Below are 25,646 nucleotides of genomic sequence, written 5' to 3' on the forward strand. Positions count from 1 at the left end.
ACAGGCACAGAAACCATAGAGAGGCAGTGAGAAGGAGAGATGCGCCCACACTGCACAGCGCCACGTGTGGTCATCTTGCGCGATGCACGACACGGAAAAGGTCTACAGACTTGGTTTGTTAATCCTCACCTCATGCCTAATAATGTCAAAATGTGATTATCGTGCGCTTTTCGCATCTGCATCCTACATAAAGGCTCTGGGTATTTCTCAAGCACCAAATTTAAACCAGACCAAAATGCATCAGATAAGATGATCATTTTTATTTTCTTAACTTTTGCAAAAGAATGGGGCTAGGAACAAATTTTACATACACCAACAAAGCGATACAAAAAAACAAAACAACAGACAACCCTAATACTCACTGTGCTAGCAAAGCACCAGTTTTCCAGTCCCAAGAAACCTTTTGGTGAGGTAAATAGAAACCTACTACAAATTCAGTCTGATTGTCAAAATGGATTACCCAGTTCTTTAGATTTAATTAAGCATTATAGCCCTTCAAGGACAGAGGCAATTGTACACCTTCAAAATCAAAACAAAGCCTGGAATATGACTATATGTCTATTCAACCATAACTTACCTCTTTCATATTAAGTGCACCCAGACATTATATATCACTTTGCTCAGGAGAAACAGGGCTTTAATTTCACATCAAATATTCATATATGTGGGGGGGGGGTGGAAGACGTGCCTAGCTGGTGCTCCCTACGAATACTGAAAAATGGCTAAAAAGGCACTCTTTGACTCACCATACGAGACCCCAAGCGACTTAATATCGCCAAGTCCCCACGGTGAACCGGTAAAGTGGCCCATGAGCGGACAATGGACAGCAGATTACACCTGCGAGGGCATGCGGCCTGGCATGTGCCGGGTGGGAGAGGCGGCCGACCTCCCAACCTGGAGCCATCCGGAGACTAAATGCCACAAGTGGGCACCCCGCAACCCCCCATCTTGGACCGGTGGGGGTGATCCCGGGCCACCCCTAGGTGTCCCCCCTGACACAGCGGAATTGCCGGAGAGAATGGCCGGAGATCTGAGAGGCCTACATAAAATGGCAGAGACCATGCGGTCCCCAGGCAACCATGAGGCCCAGCTCGTCCCCATGTCCAACTTGGACCGCATATTCACAGACTTCTGGCACAAACTCGAGCATATATTCCAACAAAGTGACACACGTCCACTCAGCTCAAGCCACCCACCTCGACAGCTGCCACCTTATCTCCAGCAATAGAAAACTGCACCGGCGGGACTTAAAACCAAGAAATGGCGTTGGAGAGGCGAGCATGTACCTCACCCACGCAGAGCAACAACGCGGAGAACACCGCAGAAATCAAGCACAGGCCCGCTACAGGGGCGACCCTACAAGGGCAACAAGGTACCGCCAATCGTCCCCACCCACTCCCGCTCACTCACCGCACCCCGTCGGGGATCCACGGACATCCACAGCAGGAAATAGTACAGCCCCAACGAGGCATCGGGTGAACCATCAGGGATGCACAGAAAGCTGAGTCCCGCGACCGGGAGACCAAATAAGTCACATGGCGCTGCACTGAAATCTGGGAGAATCGATCTTCCTAAAGCCTGCCCGGCCAGAGAGGGACTCATACCTGGGGGACCCCCGGGGAATTTACTATATTGTCGTGCTCCACACTATGCATACACAAGTGCATTCTGTTTATCTATTTTTCTTTTTTTTATATTCTTTTTACCATGCAAGTAACATGACACAGTGCTGCCTAAACCAAAAGCTAGCCCAATCTGCTTACTTATGCCTATCTTGTTCCCAGTGGGCACAGTATATCCACATGCCCTATAGCATTCATACAACCTATTACCAAAACACAGCGTGTTTAACCTACGATAAATCAGATTATGTAAATGCTACTCACTCTCACGCTAAAGTTAAACCTAACATGTATTAATCCACTCTACTAATACATTATCACAATTATATATGCCTAACTAATCAGACAAAGCGACATCCTTTAAAACATAAAATGAAGCATGCACTCAGGAGAGTATATATCAATGTTAATGGTTATTGCATATGTTTGTATATTCACTGATGTATTCTTCCTTTCTGTAACAATCTCACATTGCTTCAATAAAACAAAGAATGACAAAAAAAATATTCATATATGAAACATAATAATAATATGAATCAAATGTAAAAAGGTGTGAGAAATTAAGAAATTTGATTTTTTTTGGTTCTGCATGACATTTATTTTAGCTGTGAATGTCATAATACTGTTAGCTTTTACTGCAATAAAATACTCATATTTGTATTCAGAAGTCTCACAAGTACAACAGTACATGTACAGGTATTATGGAAATTTAAAAAGATACAGGGTCAAATATAGCAGGTTCCAAAGGCAGGGCCGGACCGTCAAGCTGAATGTCTGCCATCTTCCTCAGCTCCGGTCTCAGGCCCCTGAAGAAGCTAATTTTAGGCCACAAGAGCCCAGAAAACTGCCAGCTATTGCTACACATACCCAGGGGAACCTATTAGCTGCCTGAAGATCCTGGTTTTGACCCTGAACACCGAGATCCCAAGCCTGCTGGCACCTCAGGCCTACCTCCATGCTTCACCCTGACGACAAGCAATGCAATTACGATGGAGAACTGCCTGCCGACTCTTAAGTATGCCTGTGACTGCTGCCCGTAACTATAAAGGGCGTAAAGCTGGCAGCAAATAGAGGTCCGGTCCTGCTCTGGCCCTGGCCTGTGGGGGATACCCCGGCCAGTCAGACTGAACCAGTTGGAGCCGCGATCGCAGCTCAACTTACAGCCAAAGATGGCGATCTTCTCCCCTCCTGCCATGTCTGTGAGATACGAACACTCAACATCATGCAGATGAACATACAAACCATGAGTACGCACTGATCGCAGCACATGACAGGGGGTGCCTGCCCCCTCTCACCCTTTTGGCCTTAGGGGGTTATTCCGGCCCGCCTACTGAAATTGTTGTGACATCACTTGCAGGGTATGAGGGGGGCCCAGAGAGATTTTGTCCCCAGCATCGTGAGCCCTGTGGGGCTGGATTGTGTGACTCTCCAGTATACCTGTGGCTGCGGGTGGTGCACGCCTGCACCAAGTGTGTGGCCGGTGATGGGTGAGACATATGGGGACACATGCATCTTGGAGACTCTGACTGTGCAGGTAGCAGATTGCCCTGGATTAAGCAGCACTGATCCACCTGCAGCCCTTTTCCAATTGGGGTCAGCTGCACCTAATTAGCAGGCTGTAAAAGCCAGCCCTGCCTGAAACCTAGGATCTGGTCATTTTACCTGTTTGTTTTTTCATGCCGGATCTGTACTTCGCTACTGACTGATTTCCTGGACTCTGACCTCTGCCTGATTTACTGACTTTATTACTCCGCTGCCAGACATGACTTCTGCGTCTCGTCTGACCCTGCCTTTGGATTTTCCCTTAATCTGTACTGTGTTTTTGGATTTTGTCTCCTCCTTGTGCCATCTCCTGCAACTGGGCTCCAACTCCTGGTAAACGGTTCCTTAAAGGACCACTCTAGGCACCCAGACCACTTCAGCTTAATGAAGTGGTCTGGGTGCCAGGTACCTCTAGGATTAACCCTTTTTTTTATAAACATAGCAGTTTCAGAGAAACTGCTATGTTTATAATGAGGGTTAATCCAGCCTCCAAATCCTCTAGTGGCTGTCTCATTGACAGCCGCTAGAGGCGCTTGCGTGCTTCTCACTGTGAAAATCACAGTGAGAGCACGCAAGCGTCCATAGGAAAGCATTGTAAATTCTTTCCTATGCGACCGGCTGAATGCGCATGCGCGGCTCCTGCCGCGCATGCGCATTCAGCCGATGACGTCGCGATCAAGATGGAGAGGAGGAAAGCTCCCCGCCCGGCGCTGGAAAAAGAGGTAAGTTTAACCCCTTCCTCTCTCCAGAGCCCGGCGGGAGGGGGTCCCTGAGGGTGGGGGCACCCTCAGGGTACTCTAGTGCCAGGAAAACGAGTGTTTTCCTGGCACTAGAGTGGTCCTTTAAGTCCCCTGGTGACTTACACACACGCATCTTGATTTATCGAATGTTGAATCACCATATTGCTTGTTAAACAGTCGCAGATTTTGATTTTGATATTTAACACTGACTTACATCTTTATACCCATACCTGTTATTTACCAGCTATGTACTTTACTATTTTGTGTGACAATACTTTACAATCCTGTCTTGTATATCATCAAACTATGCTGCAATAAAAAATAAACTTTGAATGATATATATATATATATATTTTATCATGTTTTCCTTTTTCAGTTTATACACATTGAAATTTGCCAGACTGGTTATGTTGCCTTTGAGACCATATAGCAGCCCAGGAATGAAAATTAACCATACCATTTTCAAAAGTAGACAATCCAGGGTATTTAAAATGGGGTATGTCTAGTTTTTTTAGTAGCCATTCAGCCACAAACTCTGGCCAAAGCTAGTGTTCATATTTGTTTTGTATTTTTCATAAAAAAAAATGCCTTTTCACTAATATCAGCATTATACATTTTACTGCTCTAAGACACTCATACTTGTGTTCAGTGAAGTTTCCTGAGAACAATAGTACCCCCCCGTAAAGGTTTTATGGTGTTTTTGAAAATTACAGGGTTAAATATAGGGCTTGCAAATTAAATTCTCTTGACTTTCTACCTGGGTTGTAATTAATTAATACAATTACTTAATTATGTAAAAAGATTGCATAAATATACATGTAGAATTAATATTTTTTTAAAAAAAAAATATATATATATACACTGAACAAAATTATAAACAACACTTTTGTTTTTGCCTCCATTTTTCATGAGCTGAACGCAAAGATAAGACTCTTTCTACGTACACAGGCCTATTTCTGTCAAATATTGTTCACAAATCTGTCTGAAGCTGTGTTAGTGAGCACTTCTCCTTTGCCAAGATAATCCATCCACCTCACAGGTGCGGCATTTCAAGATGTTGATTAGACAGCATGATTATTGCAAAGGTGTGTCTTAGGCTGGCCACAATAAGAGGCTCTAAAATGGGCCTCCAGATCCACTATGACAAGTGGCGACCAGGACCTTCAAACATTATGCGTCACGTTTTCCAGGCAACACAAGATGGCAGGGAGACGTACACGCTCGATGTAAGCCAAGTACAGCCCCGCGACAGCTAAAGACAGGGCACCCTCCCCTGGCAACCCCAAGCTCACTGACAACCTCCCCAATAAAGGTGTAGATTGGAAACATGTCAGATAGGGCATGTCCTCTCAGAGTTATTTACTTAAGTGATAAATTGCCTGAAATTCAAAGCAAATTTCGAATTTAAAAGCCAAAATAGCCAAATTTGAAAGATTCTTTAAGTCACAGACACATCCAGTTCAGCTTTTTCGGCCTAAAATTAACTTTGAATTCCTGACAATTCTCACTTTAGAAAATGTCTGTAAATGAATGATCTATAGGCATTGATTGATAGGCATTAATACAATAAGGCATGGGATGGATATGATATTGCCCACCCAAATCACCACCATAGGCATCAGGATAGTATGAGACATGATAAAGACAGAAGACCATTTAACTGAAAACTTATTTTATTAAACATGAAAATATAAAAATCTATAAAATGGTCAATTTACAAGTTTAAATAAACAACAGTATCTAACTTACAGGGGGTATATAAACCAAAATATACGAAATATTGGTATATATTCAACTATTCACTTCTTACATGTTCTATTTAACAATTCCAAAAACATTCTATAAAGGTTGCTACTTTCCCTAAAACCAGCCGCAACACGGACATGCCCTGTATACTCCTGCTTGTTACTTCTCATTTCGAGGCTTTTGGTTTCAAATGCTGATTTTTAAAGCAAAAAGCTAAAAACAATTCAGGGTATTCACTAAAGTATTAATTGCTGGGAATTGAAAGTGATGTTTTGTCTAAAACGTGGAATATATTGACTTTGAATTCCCAACAATTCACACGCTCGTGAATAATCCCCCCAAAAAATTACTTGGAATTGAACAAAGAGGGCATGTACCTTTTAAGAAATTTGCCAACATATCACTTGATAAGGTGCATGCTTCAAACCGAAGCATGCATTTTTGCCTTGCCAGCACAGTCCCTGCTTCCAGTATTAGGTATTAATTAGGCCTCCATCTACCAATTACATATAAAGCTACCGAAGAAAGTGATTGAAACTTATTTATGAAACCCTTTCCTGATTGGAGAGGGTATACATCGATGTTGTTGCTGTAGCCTCCTCAAAACTGGAGCAGTTCTAAGAGTTGCAGATATCTATCTACATTTTTAACCATACGTCGCAGTTTTATGTCAAACTGTCCTGCAAAGTTAAAATAGCTTTGCTTCTATTAAGGATGAAACTTATTTTTTTAGGATTAACTGCCTGTTTAATATGAACAGTTTCATTGGTACCAAATACATAAAAGAATGAAAACAGATTTTGTTAGAATACCTAACACCGTAAGGAGTTGTAAGAGCAAAATCTCAAAAAGTGAAAAAGCTATTTTGGGGCAGAGTTTTCACGCTTTCCAGGGACTATGTTTAAAGTGACTGTCATTTTCTGGGGTAATTGCATATTTTGCAAAGACCCCAGATACTGAATGCTCTGCTATTATTGTGGTGGCCTGTGGGTGCAGGGGTAGGTAAGTTTACAGGAACTTGTACATTGTTGGCACCACCAACGTCCACAAGGTCATCTTATGCTCTGGTGCTTCAACTATAGAGGGCAGACATCAGTGCTGTAGAGCACCGATATCTATGGAGGATCTCGCAAGACCCTCCATAGACAGCTTTTCTCTGCCTCTTGTCAATTGTAGGAAAATACATAAAACAAAGTAGTCCATACTTTGTCTTATGATACCTTTTGACTGGGTTAGAATTTCAGTGAAACATTTACACAGAGTACAGTGCCATTTTAAAATGCTACATTTCATTTTAGTAGCGGTATATTTAGCAGAAGGTATTTAAAAAAAAAAACAAAACACTTTTTTTCTAGTGAGGTAACCATTTAAAATATTTCATTTAATATGAACATGATCTCCCAAGTAACAGAAGGGTACATTTAAAATAACTTAAAAAAAGAAAAAAAAGTAAATATAATGCAGATCTACAAGTGGTTTGTTGATTAACCGGTGTATAGAAAAATCTGACAAAGATATCTAAAGTTTCAAATTCTTTGCCAGTTTATTACATTTCACTGTTTAATGGATAAATACCAGTTAGTATATCACAATCATATGCTACTTGTGATGAGCAACCAATTTTACAATAGTTTTTTTGTTTAGTAGAATATAAACCAGAAATATTGGAACCATGTTTAATTGTATACAAAGTCAACCCAAATTCACTTTGTATATGCTTGTCTATATTAACATTGTAGCTATAACAGTGTATAAACTGTGATTTCCTGTCTTTACATTCCATTACAGAACCATAGCTCTATTCTGCTTGGTGTGGTCACCCAGTTGCTATTTTACAGTACAGAACAATTCTCCAATAATGAAACAGAAGGAGAACTTACATTAAGTACCATTTAAAGAATAATAGATGCTAATTAGTAGACTTGTGCAAAAAAATTTTTGGATTGGATCGTCCGAATCATATGCATTCTAATCCACACTCAGACACATATGTATGGTAGCATAGCATACAGCAATGTACATATCCTTTAGAATTTTGCACAATTAATGAAATATAATGTTGGTGATTTTTGTGTTTGTCAAATACAAAATTGCTCTACTAAGGCGTGTGTCTAGAAGTGGGTGTGATGCAGAAGAATTGTTGGGAAGGAGACATCTTACAAAACAATGCAATTAGTCATGGATAAGGGCCCCTTCAAAATTTCATCTTTTTCAAAAACAAAGACTATTTCCTTCTTGCACTCAGATTCTTCAACTCTTCAAGTTCTCTCTCCTTTAAGTGAGATTCAGCTGTTGTCTCAGACAACTATATAAAAATAGAGAAAGAGATATTATCTATTAGGCTAGGTCAGATACGTCCAACACTCAAATTCGATAAAAGAAGAGCATGCACACATTTGTCAACACATTTTACCCTTTATTTTAATCCAACGCAGAGAGGGATTCCTCACTACAAATGTATCCTAGACTCAATTGCCATGGGTCATGGTAGGAGTACAGAAATGATCAACTTGTGTGTCACAAGAAGCCTCTAAGAAACCTGCAGCTTGGAAAATACCAAATTGTAGGTTTAATCTATGGTATATGAAGGATCCTGCTAAATTTAGAACAAATGTTTAGCTTCTGATTTAAGCTTGGAAATAATAAAACCAATAGAGGTTTTAATCAAGCTCATCAGCAGTTTCCAAAACCACTGGATTTCAAATGGTTAAATGTCTTACCATATCAAGCAAGATGTCCACTTTCAGACGCAACAAATTATTCTCTTCCTCCAGTTGCAGGTTTCTCTTGCGCAACCGCTGTATTTCCTTCTGTGACCCAGTTCCACCAGATTCTGCAATTGGAGGGTAATGTTATGATTAGCACAAAACAGACAAGATCACCAAACTGCTCCTTTAAAACTCTGCCCACATCCCCTTACCTCTCTTTTCCCCATCGTTTCAAAATCCATTCAATTCGCCTTTTTAAACCCTTCTCTGCTAACATTGCCGTTATTGATCATCCCCCTGGTTCCCCCTCTCTTCCTTGACCACTTTGCTGCCCGGCTAACCTACTTCCTCTCTTCTAATATTCCATCCCTAATTCTTGCGGACTTCAATATTTCCATTAACCCACCTTTGACCTCAGCAGCCTCTAAACGACTTTCAATGATTTCCTCCCTCGGGCCATTGCAGTGGGCTAATTCTCCCACTGATGTAGCTGGCAATACCCTCAACCTCATTTTCTCTTATGCATGTACAGTATCTAATATCTGCAACACTTCATTTCCTCTCTCTGATCACCACCTCTTATCGTTTGCTCTCAAGTACCCACTCACCCAACAACCTCAGCCAAACCCCCCTCAACTCAGGCGGAACCTTAATTCTATTGAACTCCAGAAGCTGTCAGCTGATATTGATTCACAACTGCTATCCATCCCTCCCCTCTCCTGTCCCTCACTGGCCATCTCCAAATATAACACTACCCTCACCTCTGCCTTAAACGCTGCTGCCCCACTCCAAACATGCACCTCGAGAATGACACGCCCCCAACCGTGACATACTAAATCAACACGCTATCTGCAAAGTTACTCCCGTTGTGCTGAACGCTCCTGGTTGGAAGTCTCGCACCCAGTCGGACTTTCTCCATTATAGATTCATATTGTGTTCATACATCGCAGCCCTTGCCCTCGCCCAACAGTCATACTTTTTCCCTCTCATTAGTTCATGCGCCCACAATCCCAGGCGTCTATTTGACACCTTTAACTCTCTTCTTCGCCCTGCTTTACCATCCCCCAAACTAACCTTACAACCGATAGTTTTGCATGCTACTTTACAGAGAAGATTGAATAGCTAAGGAAAGAATTCTCCCCACCTTGCCGTTCTCTTTCTCAACCACATGTAGATCATGCCTTTGCTACCCTTCAGACTTTCTCCCCGACTACTGAACAAGAGGTGGCTGCACGTCTCCTTTCCTCTCGCCCCACCACTTGCCCACTCGATCCTGTCCCGTCTCACCTCATCAGATCTCTCTCCCCTTGTCTTGTGCCTGCCTTAACACACATCTTCAACTGCTCTCTCTCTCTTCTGGCATTGTCCCTGCTGACCTTAAACATGCCACTGTAGTACCTATCCTGAAAAAAACATCTCTTGACCCGCCCTCCCCCTCTTACTATCGTCCCATATCCCTGCTCCCTTTTTCCTCAAAGCTTCTGGAAAGACTTGTCTTTACCCGTGTGTCTCATTTCCTCAATTCCAACTCTCTCCTTGACCCCCTTCAATCTGGCTTCCGCCCTCTCCACTCTACAGAGACTGCCCTTATCAAAGTTACTAACGACCTAATCGCAGCTAAATCCAAAGGCCACTACTCCATATTAATTCTTCTTGACCTCTCTGCTGCCTTTGACACCGTTGATCATGCTTTCCTTCTTCAAACTCTTCAATCGCTCAGTCTCTGTGACTATGTCCTCTCATGGTTTTCCTCTTATCTCTCCCAACGCTCATTCAGTGTCTCCTTTTCCAAGGATAACTCCTCCCCTCTTCCTGTCTCAGTTGGAGTCCCCCAAGGCTCTGTCCTTGGTCCCCTTCGATTTTCTCTTTTTACTGCCTTTCTTGGCAAACTTATTGCCTCTTTTGGATTCCACTACCACCTGTACGCTGATGACACCCAAATATAGCTCTCCTCCCCGGACCTCTCCCCTGCCACGTGTCACTGCTTGCCTTTCTTCCTTCTCTGACTGGATGTCCTCCCGCTTTCTGAAACTCAATCTCTCTAAAACTGAACTCCTTGTCTTTCCTCCTCATAATACTGATCCTCCTCTCTCGCTCTCCCTTCAAGTCAGTGGTATCCACATAAGTCCATCCTTGCAAGCACGCTGTCTTGGCGTCATAATTGACTCTGGCCTCACATCCAGTATGTTGCCAAATCCTGTAGATTCCAACTTAAAAGATGCTACCAAGAAGCTTTTCCATGCTCTAGTAATTTCCCACATGAATTATTGTAACATTTACCTGATTAGTCTTCCTAAAAGCCGTATTGCCTTGCTACAGTCTGTAATGAATGCCGCAGCCAGACTGATTTTCCTCTCTAGTCAATCCTCTCACACCTCACCCCTCTGTCAGTCGTTACATTGGCTTCCTGTATCCTATAGGAGTCAATTAAAAGTGCTAACCCATACATATAAAGCACTGAACAATTCTAGCCCCTCTCATGTCTTTTTACAGATCCATAGATATGCCCTTTCTCGATCTCTCCGCTCTGCCCGTGACCTTCTCCTGTCCGCTGCTTACACCAGTACGCCCAACTCGCACTTGCAGGATTTCGCGGGCGGCTCCCTTCCTATGGAATAGCCTGCCTACTGCCATCAGACTATCCCCTAGTCTTCAAATCGTTTAAGAAGTGCCTTAAAACCCATCTCTTTAGGAAAGCTTATGACCTCCCAGAGTAACCTCTACCTTACTTCCTGTCCTTTCCTCTCTCCTAAAGGGCAGCACTCTACTCTCTCCTCCACTCCCACCTTATTTGATTTATATTTTATGTCCTAATGTGTTTTATACCCCACCTCCTATAGACCGTAAGCTCGTTGAGCAGGGTCCTCTTCAACCTATTGTTCCTGTAAGTTTTTTTGTAATTATCCTATTTATAGTTAAATCCCCCCTCTCATAATATTGTAAAGCGCTATGGAATCTGTTGGCGCTATATAAATGGCGATAATAATAATAATAATAATAATAAAAGAAAGCTGGGGCTAATCAAATAAATTAATACAGGGCGGGGCCAGGCCGCCGAGCGAGCTGGTCGCATGTCAGACCAGCTCCTGAAACTAATGGAGGAAAAACCACGATAGCAACTTAATTTTGCATGAAAAAGCTGACACACAACGGCGAAACCCATCGGGTGGAGAGTATCGGACCCAGGGTGAGGCTGGCCCGACGGGTTTCAGTCCCCTGGAGGACGAATCCTCACTGGCGCCAACGAGGCCTACTCCGGCGGTGAGTGGGGCAGACGGCCGCTGCCCCGCTATCCTGCCCATCGGTGCTCAGACAGGAGCCAGACCCGTGGAGCCGTGGCCCCGTTTCCCCCCCCCCCTCCCGGGGGGCCTAACGCGAGGGCGCAGCAGTCAAGATGGCGGAGACCACAGATGCTGGCGCCAAAACCGGCAGTGAGGCTCAGAAGCGGCCCACACCGCTCCCCATGCAAAGTATGAACCTGTGAGCAGCACAAGCAAGAGGGGGCACCTTCACCAGAGAGCCCCACTGGAAGCACCCTCTACGGCTACAGCCCGACAACACACGGTCGGAAGAGTCCCACTTCACAGCTACAGCTCACTCACTGACACGGACGCCGAACCACGCTGAGACACCCAAGCCACACACTGCCGATCTGAAGGGACTGTAACCCACATCAAGGCAGCACAGACCGGCACAGGGGGCCTCCACTTACCTAAGAAGCATCGGCTGACAATAGGGAGATCAGGACACTATGGACTGGGCGCTCACAACCGCTAAGGTTCCTCTCTATTTTACCTGGACTCACACGAGTGTATGCCGACATTGCCGCTTCCCTCTTAGATTCCTAAACTGTTTGCAAGGGGGCTGGTGGGGTAAGAAGCCACTGGTAATCTATTAAATGTAACATGCAAATACCTATATCCAGACTAGCTCAGATCTCAACGAGTTAAAACGTATATGGGAATTTGCTCCATAACCTATATGCCTATTTCAAGTATAGCACAGTCATTTTACGTTAACACAGAGCATTCCCTATAGCCTATGCTGTATACTAACCTGCATAACATGTGTAAAAGCGACAGCCTCAATCAGTTTGAGTAATCTACTTTAATATTGTTCCATAACGAATGCCAAAGCCTAATAATATGATAACTACACTGTTGTCCTAGCATAACAATTAACTGAGAATGCACTAACTAGAGTACCAAACCTAGATGTACCTAGGAATGTCATACGTCTGCCTAGAATGTAACAAACTTGCTCTTTCATATATAAAAATGTGCTGTTTCTGAATGCCACTCATTGTAATACCAAGAATACGCCTGCAGTTGCTGTTGTGGCCCTGCAAGATTGTCTGTAACTCATATGCACATGCAAAAATAAAGAATTAAAAAAAAAAAATTAATACAATTTTCTGACTAGCTTGTGGAGCACATTTATTTTTTTTTTTTTAAATATTTAACTTTTTTTACATCAGCACAAACAAAAAAGTGATCATACTGAGAGGTAGTCACAAATACATGTACTATATTACTTGGCGAGGAAAAAAGCTTCAACATTCAGGAAGGGGGCAATGAATGGACTACCTTTTCACTGTTAATGCATTATCAATCCAGAGATTGATGAATATTGCTGTAGCAGTTTAAATACCTTTATATAGAACACTGGGACATTATTTTGCTTTTTTTATGGGTTGCACGGCTAGTAATGCCTTTAGGGTCCCTATAAATACTTATAAACAAGTTGACAACTTTTGTTTATCTATTTTTTTTTATATCTACTGTAAGTGAGAACAGTTCTATTTCTGCTTTCAGACCCTGTGTGAAATATTATTAGGTAAAGGAAACGTTATAATGTCTACAGTTTTTTTTTTTTATTATGCAAACATTGTTTTGTAAAAGGCTGAATGAATAAGTGGGGGAAAAAATACAAATTGTGTAAATTTATGCTAATATTATGCTTTACTAATATGGTATAATATTGTGATAATAGTGTTTTTTTCCAATGAAGTAGTGAAGGGGTTAGTTTACCTGTAATCCACTGTCCATTTTCAAATTTTAAACTTTGACCCGCAATGTTAATACTTGGCAATCCATAATCTAAGCCCAACTCTACTTCTTTGGTAGTTCTGTCCAGCTACAATAAATAAGCAAAAAAGTTAGTTGTAAAAGGAGGTACTGACAATTTGTCCCCAAGACTGATATCTGGAGTAATAATTGCAATAATAAAATTAATATGATATATTATACCTAGCTGGTACACATTTTAACCACTCAACGTCTTTAAGGACAAAAGAATTGCAAAAATGTGGTAGATCATTCTTCAGGGCTAGCTAGCATGGCCTAAAAATCACATTTCCCTTGTCAGTTCTACAAAATAACTTGTCTATAGAACAACAAACCCCTTACTTTTCCTTAATATCACATAATCCTCAACATCTTTCAATAAATACCAAGACATAAGCCTCTTTTTGCTACCCTAAGTGTCTGCAAAGAGAGCTGCACAGTTTGACATCTTGCTCACAAAAAGGGGGGGGGGGTCACTGGATGGCTGTTTTACACAAGATTACAGAGAAAACAAATAAGAGTAGAGGACACTACACTGCGTGCAGAATTATTAGGCAAATGAGTATTTTGACCACATCATCCTCTTTATGCATGTTGTCTTACTCCAAGCTGTATAGGCTCGAAAGCCTACTACCAATTAAGCATATTAGGTGATGTGCATCTCTGTAATGAGAAGGGGTGTGGTCTAATGACATCAACACCCTATATCAGGTGTGCATAATTATTAGGCAACTTCCTTTCCTTTGGCAAAATGGGTCAAAAGAAGGACTTGACAGGCCCAGAAAAGTCAAAAATAGTGAGATATCTTGCAGAGGGATGCAGCACTCTTAAAATTGCAAAGCTTCTGAAGCGTGATCATCGAACAATCAAGCATTTCATTCAAAATAGTCAACAGGGTCGCAAGAAGCGTGTGGAGAAACCAAGGCGCAAAATAACTGCCCATGAACTGAGAAAAGTCAAGCGTGCAGCTGCCAAGATGCCACTTGCCACCAGTTTGGCCATATTTCAGAGCTGTAACATCACTGGAGTGCCCGAAAGCACAAGGTGTGCAATACTCAGAGACATGGCCAAGGTAAGAAAGGCTGAAAGACGACCACCACTGAACAAGACACACAAGCTGAAACGTCAAGACTGGGCCAAGAAATATCTCAAGACTGATTTTTCTAAGGTTTTATGGACTGATGAAATGAGAGTGAGTCTTGATGGGCCAGATGGATGGATTGGTAAAGGGCAGAGAGCTCCAGTCCGACTCAGATGCCAGCAAGGTGGAGGTGGAGTACTGGTTTGGGCTGGTATCATCAAAGATGAGCTTGTGGGGCCTTTTCGGGTTGAGAATGGAGTCAAGCTCAACTCCCAGTTTCTGGAAGACACCTTCTTCAAGCAGTGGTACAGGAAGAAGTCTGCATCCTTCAAGAAAAACATGATTTTCATGCAGGACAATGCTCCATCACACGCGTCCAAGTACTCCACAGCGTGGCTGGCAAGAAAGGGTATAAAAGAAGAAAATCTAATGACATGGCCTCCTTGTTCACCTGATCTGAACCCCATTGAGAACCTGTGGTCAATCATCAAATGTGAGATTTACAAGGAGGGAAAACAGTACACCTCTCTGAACAGTGTCTGGGAGGCTGTGGTTGCTGCTGCACGCAATGTTGATGGTGAACAGATCAAAACACTGACAGAATCCATGGATGGCAGGCTTTTGAGTGTCCTTGCAAAGAAATGTGGCTATATTGGTCACTGATTTGTTTTTGTTATGTTTTTGAATGTCAGAAATGTATATTTGTGAATGTTGAGATGTTATATTGGTTTCACTGGTAAAAATAAATAATTGAAATGGGTATATATTTGTTTTTTGTTAAGTTGCCTAATAATTATGCACAGTAATGGTCACCTGCACACACAGATATCCCCCTAAAATAGCTATAACTAAAAACAAACTAAAAACTACTTCCAAAAATATTCAGCTTTGATATTAATGAGTTTTTTGGGTTCATTGAGAACATGGTTGTTGTTCAATAATAAAATTAATCCTCAAAAATACAACTTGCCTAATAATTCTGCACTCCCTGTAATACCATACTAGCGTTGTTTTCACATACACAGTAACATGTTGTACCATCAAGCTTTTTTGATTTGCCCATTTTATCAAGTTCATATAATTTTCCATTTTATTATTTAGACTCTATAAATTCCACCATTTTTTCCCCCTTAAAATTCCTAGCCCGATAATTCTGCATTTGCATCACTAGACTAATAGGGATACTCAAAATCTAAAGTACAATTTATTTATATACACACCGAATGCAGGTTGGAGAGGGAGGCAGATTTCCTAGGTGGAGTTTTCTTCGGACTGAATGTATTTCCAAAAAGAGGCATTTTGCCCAAAAACAGAGAAGATTCCAGTTTTAATCTGCAACTCGTCCTTTTAAGGTGAAGCTGCGCAGAAATAAATAAATAAATAAAGAATTTAAGTAAGTTCGACAAGTTTGGTTTTCTCTACAATGGACAAGATCCTGTAATCTAGCAAAATGTTCCTGTTTCAAGCCTCAGACTTAATGGATGTTAAAGGGACATTACTGAATAGCCTTGACAGAAGACATTGGGGTGTTAAATGGTATAACACCCAAAGGTAATTCGGCACCAGGGTCCTCCTGGCACCATCACAACTTAACGCTGATTAAGTTGTTATGGTGACCAGAGTGTTCCCTTAGACCCCTTGGCCCTATGTTTTAATATATCCTTAACGTAATGGTAAGTTGTCTTACATTTAATACCTTCTACACTATTGCTGCTACTGTGAATATAAGGACGCTGCCATTCACCTTGATGTATCTTCTCAACGTTTGTGATGGTTACTAAAACAAAAAAAAAAAAAAACAAAAAAAAAAAAAAAACACTTCTGGGCGGCATTAGGAAAAACTAATAGCAGGTTTCATGTTTCATTGATTTGTAGCATATATTCTATTTAATGTGCGTAAAATGTCATGGTTATTGCAAGTAGTACATAAGAGGATTGGATTGAGATAGTAACCTAATATATAAAACATGAACCAATGCTTCATATATTCAGGTAATCTGCTTACAATGACAGATTGTAAACACACCAAATGTCATGGAAAACAGTGGATTTTCTAAAATGAATATGAAATTATTATTTTTTTTTAAATGAAACATTTGTTTGCAAGTATGGTAAAATACTAAATATACAGGTCATACATAATACTCTTTTAATCATATACACATAAATGGGAATTCAAGGTGAATTTAGGTCATATAAGCTAAACTAGACAATGTTTCCAAGTCAATTCTGTTTTCAGTCTAGCCTTCTATTTTAAATTCACTTTGAATGAATAACACTGTAAGATTATTACAAGTAGTATGTCTGGGGGGGAAAGACAGTGAATGTCCAGTGTTGTGTGTCATAGATGTTAAAGGGATACTATAGGGATACTATATCTGGCTCTACGGACAGGGGGGGGCTATCTGGCTCTACGGACAGGGGGGGGCTATCTGGCTCTACGGACAGGGGGGGGCTATCTGGCTCTACGGACAGGGGGGGGCTATCTGGCTCTACGGACAGGGGGGGGCTATCTGGCTCTACGGACAGGGGGGGGCTATCTGGCTCTACGGACAGGGGGGGGCTATCTGGCTCTACGGACAGGGGGGGGCTATCTGGCTCTACGGACAGGGGGGGGCTATCTGGCTCTACGGACAGGGGGGGGCTATCTGGCTCTACGGACAGGGGGGGGCTATCTGGCTCTACGGACAGGGGGGGGCTATCTGGCTCTACGGACAGGGGGGGGCTATCTGGCTCTACGGACAGGGGGGGGCTATCTGGCTCTACGGACAGGGGGGGGCTATCTGGCTCTACGGACAGGGGGGGGCTATCTGGCTCTACGGACAGGGGGGGGCTATCTGGCTCTACGGACAGGGGGGGGCTATCTGGCTCTACGGACAGGGGGGGGCTATCTGGCTCTACGGACAGGGGGGGGCTATCTGGCTCTACGGACAGGGGGGGCTATCTGGCTCTACGGACAGGGGGGGGGCTATCTGGCTCTACGGACAGGGGGGGGCTATCTGGCTCTACGGACAGGGGGGGGGCTATCTGGCTCTACGGACAGGGGGGGGCTATCTGGCTCTACGGACAGGGGGGGGCTATCTGGCTCTACGGACAGGGGGGGGCTATCTGGCTCTACGGACAGGGGGGGGCTATCTGGCTCTACGGACAGGGGGGGCTATCTGGCTCTACGGACAGGGGGGGTCTATCTGGCTCTACGGACAGGGGGGGGCTATCTGGCTCTACGGACAGGGGGGGTCTATCTGGCTCTACGGACAGGGGGGGTCTATCTGGCTCTACGGACAGGGGGGGCTATCTGGCTCTACGGACAGGGGGGGCTATCTGGCTCTACGGACAGGGGGGGCTATCTGGCTCTACGGACATGGGGGGCTATCTGGCTCTACGGACAGGGGGGGCTATCTGGCTCTACGGACAGGGGGGGCTATCTGGCTCTACGGACAGTGGCTGGCTCTATGGCTGGCTGGCTGGCCATGATGGGAGAGCTGGTCCCTCATTACATAGAAGGCTGCTGTGAGGGGCACAGTGTGACCCGGTGGTATGGAGGACGCCGCTAGCAGGCTCCCTATCCGCTTACCTGTGACACTGTCTGCCGACCATCAGCCGCCCCCGAGCAACTGACTGCCCGGACTCCCGGTATTCCCAAACTCAACCTCTCCGCACACACTGCGCATGCGCAACGACCGGAATGTACCACCGCGGGGATCAAACCAGGAGGAAACGCGAAACAATCCCATTAAATTATCCCAACCATTGTCTATTACTGCATGCCGTCTGCCATCTTTTTTCTGCGAATACATAAACGGCTTCCTGGTTACCTCAATATGAATGTTACACCATCCAACCCTCTGCAAGTAATGGACTCGTCCAGCTTCATTTGTCATGGCAACCGCTTTCCCTCAACTGCCAGCGACCGTGGACTGTACCATTGTATGACACGGGTTAATCAGCTATCTCTCTGTTTCTTGTTTTCTTTAACGCCATCGGATTTTAGTAGCTGCTTTGATTTATAGAACGTGTTGAATAATGAATACGCTGAGGATGGGGATATCAAGCAGCAGAATCCTCAGTAAAAAAAAAAAAAAAAAACCTAGAATATGGTATGGCTCCGTGTTTCCATGGTTACCGGATACACCGCTCGGCGGCAGTTATTGCCCAGGATCTCGGAGTCAGGTAACGAGAAGGCAGGATGGCTGCGGCCTGGCCGGAGGGCCGGCATGGGAAGCCAATACTATACACATAACGGTGTCCAGCACAGATACAGGGCATTCATTAAAGCGAGAATTCAAAGTGAATTTCACATTTTAGACCAAAGTAGCCGAACTGTGAGCATGGCCGACTCAGAGAATGTTTCCAGTTCGGCTATTTTTACCTCGAATTTCCAATTCACTTCGAATAATCACTTGAATAATCCTGATAGACTTTACATAGAGTTCCATTCACTTAATGGAATGCAAAACTAAATTTCCCAATGCTATGGTATGCCCGCCCCCTAGGTTTAAGTTGTTCTCTACTTCTCTCCCTGCCCTTTACATGACAGGGTTAAAAAAAAACAAAAAAAACACCTTTTCGCTTACCCGCTCAGTCTCCTCCTCTAGCGACGCTCATGGAGGGCCTAATGTGCACGCACGCCAAGCACTGCATGCACATTAGACCCTTCCCATTGGAAGGCATTGAATTAATGCTTTCCAATGCGGATTTTGAAGACGCTGGATGTTCTCGTGCAAAATGGGAGAATGTCCAATGTCATTTCTGGCAGCCAGCCACTTGGGTTTGTCGTAACCCTGGTTCTCTGAAACTGCAATGTTTTCACTTGCAGGGTTAAAGGGACTTCACCCAGATCACTTCAATGATATGAAGGGGTCTGGGTGCCTATAGTGTCTCTTTAACAGAGAATGCTAAAGATTTGCAAAACGAAGGCCAAATATAGCCAAATTGGAATACCCTGATTTGTTAAGCATGCGCAGGAGTAGACAACATTCGGTACGCCAGATAATGTGGATGTATCTCCAGTGATGCTTTGCTAGCATTATGGCTGTAAGAGCATTATGGGAGAGGTAGTCCAAAACGTCTTGAGTGTCCAAGGTTGCCCACTTGTAATCTTGTAACATGGTTGTATTGTTTTAGCAGTAGAAGACATGGGGTTAAAAAACCCTTGTGCCACTCACCTGGGTCCAGCGCTATGTTCCTCTGCTCTGGCTCGGGTCCGCCTTCGCTCTAATGACCACGCTCAAATTAGGATTTCCCCATAGGAAAGCATTATACAGTGCTTTCCTATGGGGATTCGGGTGACGCTGGAAGGCCAGCATCAGTTAGGTCAGTGTTTCCCAACCCAGTCCTCAAGGCACACCTACCAGTCCAGGATTTAAGGATTACCCAGTTTTGTCTAAGGTGTTTTTAGAAAAAAAAGAATAAACACCTTAGACAAAAAGTCCCTCTAGTGGCTGTTTGGTAGACAGCACTAGAAGTGCAGTTAACCCTACACTGAAAGATAATTATTGCAGTTTCTTAAAAATTTAACTGAAGTGGCCTGGGTGCCTATAATGTCCCTTAAAGCAAGAATCCAAAGTGAATTTTCCATTTAAGGCCAGAGTAGCCAAACTGGAAGTATAGCTAAGAGAATTTTTCCAGTTCTGTAATTTTTACCTTAAATTTGAAATTGACTTTGAATTCTGAAAAAGCCCAACCTTGATCCCAACTCCCCATCCAACTACCGCCCTATCTCGCTACTGCCATTTGCCTCCAAGATCCTCGAGAGAGTTGTGTACGCCAGATTGACAGACTTTCTCGAATCCAACTCTCTGCTTGACCCCCTTCAGTCTGGATTCCGCGCTGGTCACTCTGTCGAAACTGCTGTGACCAAAGTATCCAACGATTTAATTGCCGCTAAATCTCACGGCCAATACTCTATCCTAATCCTCCTTGATCTTTCTGCCGCATTTGACACTGTTGATCATCAACAGCTTCTTCACATTCTTCGTAACTTTGGTCTACGGGATACTGCTCTCTTCTGGTGCTCCTCCTACCTCTCCCAGCGCTCTTTCAGTGTTTCTTTCTCTGGTTCTGTCTCTTCTCACCAACCCCTCTCTGTCGGCGTCCCCCAAGGATCTGTCCTCGGCCCCCTATTGTTCTCTATCTATACTGCCTCCCTTGGTAAACTCATCAGCTCCTTTGGTTTCCAATATCATTTATATGCAGATGACACGCAAATCTAACTGTCCTCCCCTGATCTCTCTCCGCCCACCTTGACTCGTGTTTCTGACTGCCTCTCTGCTATTTCCAACTGGATGGCTGCTCACTTCCTTAAACTCAACCTGTCCAAAACAGAACTTCTAGTTTTTCCTCCCTCAAGTGCTGCTACTCCTGTTGTCTCCATCCAAGTCAACGGCGCTACTATCACCTCTACCTCGCAGGCTCGCTGCCTAGGGGTTCTTTTCGATTCTGACCTCTCTTTTACTCCCCATGTCCAATCGATAGTCAAATCCTGTCGCTTCCAACTCAAGAACATAGCGCGCATCCGCCCATATCTAACGCCGGACGCGGCTAAGATATTGGTTCATGCTGTTGTTCTCTCTCGCCTCGACTACTGCAATCCCCTTCTGATCGGTCTTACATGTTCCCTGCTTGCACCGCTGCAATCTGTAATGAACGCGGCTGCGAGGCTTATTTTCCTGTCCGGTCGCACCTCCCACGCCTCCACGCTCTGTCAGTCCCTGCATTGGCTTCCAGTTAGATATAGGGCCCAATTCAAAATTCTGGCACTTGCTTACAAATGAAATTCAAACAAAATCACCCGTGAAACAAAAGTGATTAAAAAAACTTAACTTCTGGGTACACAGCTCCCAAGGTTATTTCCCAGTTGATAACCGTTTAGTAGAATAGTATAAATGATAGGATATTTTAGGGATTCTGCTGGTGTACCTAGAATAGAGGATAAAACATAGTGCAAATATTGTTTGATACTCAAAGGTAGTGTACTGATATATATGCACTCACAAATTCCAAATGATTTAGCGCTTTAAAGGTGCCTCCCCACGATGTAGATGGGGGGTGTCAATCAATATCCCTCCTCGAGTGGTAGCCAGTGGGGTATCAGGGTCAGCAAGGTGTTTCAAACAAACTCCGACCAAAGAAATCCTTCCAAGGCAATTTATTCACTCATAAAAATCAGGAGGTGTACAAAATAAATAAAAGCAGATATAAATAAAACAGGTCACCGGTCCTACGCGTTTCGTCCTTGTGCAAATGGACTTCCTCAGGGACCTTTTTTAGTAAAAACAGCAGTAACATGTACAATGGCATCCTAAAAAACGCTAACACATGAAAACTTATATAGGGCTAGTCCCTCCAAGTCATTGGTGGAATAGTGGGTGTCTTCTTTCTTCTAAATTTCATTCGTTGCCCGGTATTTTTCTTCAGGTGTAGGCTTTTACCGAAGATTTCAGCTCCCTCTCGTGTAGTTTTCTATCATTTCCGCATACGTCACGCATTACGTTCTGGTCACGTGACCCGTATGCGTTCCACACTCGAAAAAATAACATGGCCGTGCGTTCCACCATAAAAAGGAATAAGTCCGTTTATTACTTGTGCATATTGATGGTGCTTGAGAATCTAAACGAAAGGGCTGTTAGATATTGCATACAAGCTACCCATAAATTAGTAAAATCATTAGTATATCCTCTATATCTCATAACATAAATAGAAAACAAAACTAAAAGTTGAATGCAACAACTTCCTATCCAAGTGTGCATACAAATATAATTCTAAAACTATATATCACAAATTATTATATCACATACCATTAGTGATTATCTCAAATAGTTTTGTGAATTATTATGATACCTTAAACCAATAATTAATGTGAATATATAACTATAATTTTAATTGTAATTTTTAAAGTGACATATCCATAATTGCGCATGCATATTGTGTTTAACCTAGTCTATTTCTCTTGCCTAATCGCAAGGCTAGTGTACTTAAATCTCAGAAGTGGCTTATCCATGTAGGAAGAGAATATGTATATCTCTCTCTTTAACTTAATTAATCCAAAAAACAAATGATGTCCATATCTACATTCAGTCCCCTTGGTGTAAGGGTCCCCAATCTATGAATCCAGTATGACTCTCTTTGAGCCAAACGCTTTTCCCTATTCCCCCCTCTCCAGTGTGGTTGAATTTGTTCCATCCCCATGCAACGTAAACCTTTTAAAAAGAATTGTGGACAGCTGTTGCAATGGAGAGGAACAGAGTGGGTTTCAAGTTTTTTCTTGATGTTATTAATGTGTTCAAGGAGCCTCACTTTTAAACACCTCTTAGTGCGTCCAACATACTGACTGCCACACGGACACTGAAGCAAATAAACCACAAAGTCCGAGCGGCAGCCAATCCCCGACTTAATTTTAAACTCCTTCCCAGTGGTGGAACTGGTATATGACATAACCTTATCTGTGTTAACCTGTGAGCAAGCTTTGCAATTTTTACATCCCTTGAAACCTTTGTCACTCTTTTTGTTTTTAAAAACCTTTTTTAGGGCATAGCTTGGTGCCAGTAGATTTTTTAGATTTTGTTTCTTCCTATATATAATTTTTGGTTTCTTGGGCAGATGTTCTCCCAGAATGGGGTCCTCCAACAATATCGGCCAATATTTACACAAACTCCTCCTAATTTTAGGATGATCAATGCTGTACTGGGTAAAAAAGGATTGTCTGAAATTTTCTTTTTGTCTGCCAATCGGGTTATCTATTAAGAAATCATTTCTGTCTTTTTTAGACATCATATGGATTTCTCTATCAATCCTCTTTTTGTTGTAACCTTTTTGGACAAGTTTATCAGCCACATGTTTGGCCTGTGTATGGAAATCTTTAATATGGGAACAATTCCTCCTAACCCTGGTAAGTTGTCCTTTTGTGATCCCCTTCAACCAAGGTTGGTGGTGACAGCTATGTTTGTGAACATAGCTGTTTCCATCGGTTGGTTTAAAAAAACATTTTGTCTTGATCTCATTTCCTTCACAAAATAAGGTGAGATCCAAAAAATTGATTTCCCTACGGTTCCATATTGGGGAGAGTTTTAAATTATATTCATTAGAGTTCAAATGATTTACAAAGGTCATGAATTCCAGATCTGATCCCTTCCAAATAATGATGACATCGTCTATATACCGCCGCCATAGGACCAGGTTCTCCACCCAGTCATGCCCCAACCTTACGCAGAGGTCCTCCCACCTGCGCATGTATATGTTGGCATAACTGGGGGCGAACCTGGTGCCCATGGCGGTCCCCACCAACTGTAGAAAAAACGACTGATCAAAGAAAAAGTAATTATGTTCCAGTATAAACTGGATACCAAAAAGAACAAAGGTTTTAAGCCCTGGAGAAATATCTACATCCCTATCCAAATAATGGGCAACTGCCTCCAACCCCAAATCGTGACTGATGACCGTGTACAGCGAGGTCACATCCAGTGTGGCCCAGCTGTAATCTTCCCGCCACTCCAGATTTTCAACCTCTTGTAAAAATTATTTTGTGTCCTTAGTATATGACCATGCCTTTTGCGCATGTTTTTGTAGGTGAAAATCCAGAAAGGCGGATAGATTTGCTGTAATTGATTCAATGCCACTGATTATTGGGCGTCCTGGTGGGTTTTTTAAGTTTTTGTGGATCTTCGGAATGAAATAAAAATGACTGGATGAGGATTCCAAAGGTATTCAAATTTTTTTTTTAGTTGATGATAATGTAAATAGTAATGTAATGTAGTAATAGTAATTTAAATAGGAATATGAATGGTATGGAGAGATCCCCAGATAGAGGAACAAAAAGGTTTGGATCTTATGCACAGGCCCTCAAAAATCAAGATGAAAATAGGAAAGGAAATACTTCTGATTCAAGAGAGGAGGAAAATTTTCAGGGGAGAACCCGAGCCCCCAAAGAAAAAATGATCACCAATTATTTCCGTCCCCGAGAGAAAAGGTGGGAACATCCCAATCGGTTTTCCAATTTATACATGGAATCCCCACAAAAGAGAAAACGAGCAGAGGATCAGGAGAGACCACAAGGGAGGGATTAGACACGTTGGGGGAAGAATTAAAGAGGGGGATTGTTAACTTATCTGGATCTAACCTGACAGAACAAGAGATTGAGCTGTTGGAAAAGGGAATGAAATTTGCTCCTAATCAGGTGGCAGATGATTTCCAATTGTATATTGATTTGAAAAAATTCATTAGATCTATGACTGTGACGAGACATTTTCTGAAGTTTCCCAATCCAATTGAGACAGGGTTTGGAGCGAAGGAGAATGATATACAAAAGAGTTTTAAACGAAAGTCTAAATTTTTTCCAGTACAGAGCAAAGGGGCCCATTTGGAGACGTTTGAAAGTCTAGTGGAAAAAGATTTTGAGAAATGGACAGGAAAGAACAAACAAAAAGGCGAAAAGGGAGCACAAAATTTAACTAAGGGAGAACAATTAGCACTAAACAATTTAACCTCAAGGGAGGACATTGTCATTAAGGAGGCGGTTAAAGGTGGAGCGATAGTGATTATGTCGGAACATTATTACCGACAGGAGGCCTTTAACATTCTGGCAGATGGTAAGACATATAAAAAGCTGGAAAGGGACCCCACCCTAGCCTTTAATGCAGAACTTAAAACCCTTTTAGAAGAAGCAAGAGCCGCGAATATTATTTCTAAAAAAAATTTTGAATACCTTTGGAATCCTCATCCAGTCATTCCAATTTTTTATTTCATTCCGAAGATCCACAAAAACTTAAAAAACCCACCAGGACGCCCAATAATCAGTGGCATTGAATCAATTACAGCAAATCTATCCGCCTTTCTGGATTTTCACCTACAAAAACATGCGCAAAAGGCATGGTCATATACTAAGGACACAAAATCATTTTTACAAGAGGTTGAAAATCTGGAGTGGCGGGAAGATTACAGCTGGGCCACACTGGATGTGACCTCGCTGTACACGGTCATCAGTCACGATTTGGGGTTGGAGGCAGTTGCCCATTATTTGGATAGGGATGTAGATATTTCTCCAGGGCTTAAAACCTTTGTTCTTTTTGGTATCCAGTTTATACTGGAACATAATTACTTTTTCTTTGATCAGTCGTTTTTTCTACAGTTGGTGGGGACCGCCATGG

At 42.8% G+C, this 25,646-nt stretch overlaps 2 protein-coding genes across 2 annotated transcripts in view; one reads left to right on the forward strand and one right to left on the reverse strand.

Moving 5' to 3' along the window:
• Window positions 1-7,571: 7,571 nt before the first annotated feature.
• On the reverse strand, window positions 7,572-18,150 carry CBY1 (chibby 1, beta catenin antagonist). The gene is made up of 5 exons (XM_063427418.1): window positions 18,080-18,150; window positions 15,726-15,863; window positions 13,389-13,494; window positions 8,371-8,483; window positions 7,572-7,955 (listed from the first exon to the last, which is right to left on the reverse strand). Exons 2-5 carry the CDS (start codon window positions 15,801-15,803, stop codon window positions 7,875-7,877), a joined length of 378 nt encoding a protein of 125 aa, XP_063283488.1. The 5' UTR covers window positions 15,804-15,863; window positions 18,080-18,150; the 3' UTR covers window positions 7,572-7,874.
• Window positions 18,151-18,607: 457 nt separating this feature from the next.
• FAM227A (family with sequence similarity 227 member A) overlaps window positions 18,608-25,646 on the forward strand; it is a 56,762-nt gene continuing 49,723 nt past the window's right edge. Inside the window, exon 1 of the mRNA XM_063427419.1 lies at window positions 18,608-18,675. The gene's annotated coding sequence lies outside the window, so the exon portion shown is untranslated. The remainder of the gene's footprint in view (window positions 18,676-25,646) is intronic.

The sequence above is a fragment of the Pelobates fuscus genome, chromosome 7, assembly GCF_036172605.1.
Source record: "Pelobates fuscus isolate aPelFus1 chromosome 7, aPelFus1.pri, whole genome shotgun sequence".
NCBI lineage: Eukaryota > Metazoa > Chordata > Amphibia > Anura > Pelobatidae > Pelobates > Pelobates fuscus.

Coding starts and splice junctions, on each gene's coding strand:
- CBY1 (XM_063427418.1), bottom strand. CDS start 15,803: ATGCCTCTTTTTGGAAATACATTCAGTCCGAAGAAAACTCCACCTAGG. Junction 13,495..15,725: donor CCCTCTCCAACCTGCATTCG/GTGTGTATATAA, acceptor TATTTATTGTAG/CTGGACAGAACTACCAAAGA. Junction 8,484..13,388: donor AAATGGACAGTGGATTACAG/GTAAACTAACCC, acceptor CTCCAATTGCAG/AATCTGGTGGAACTGGGTCA.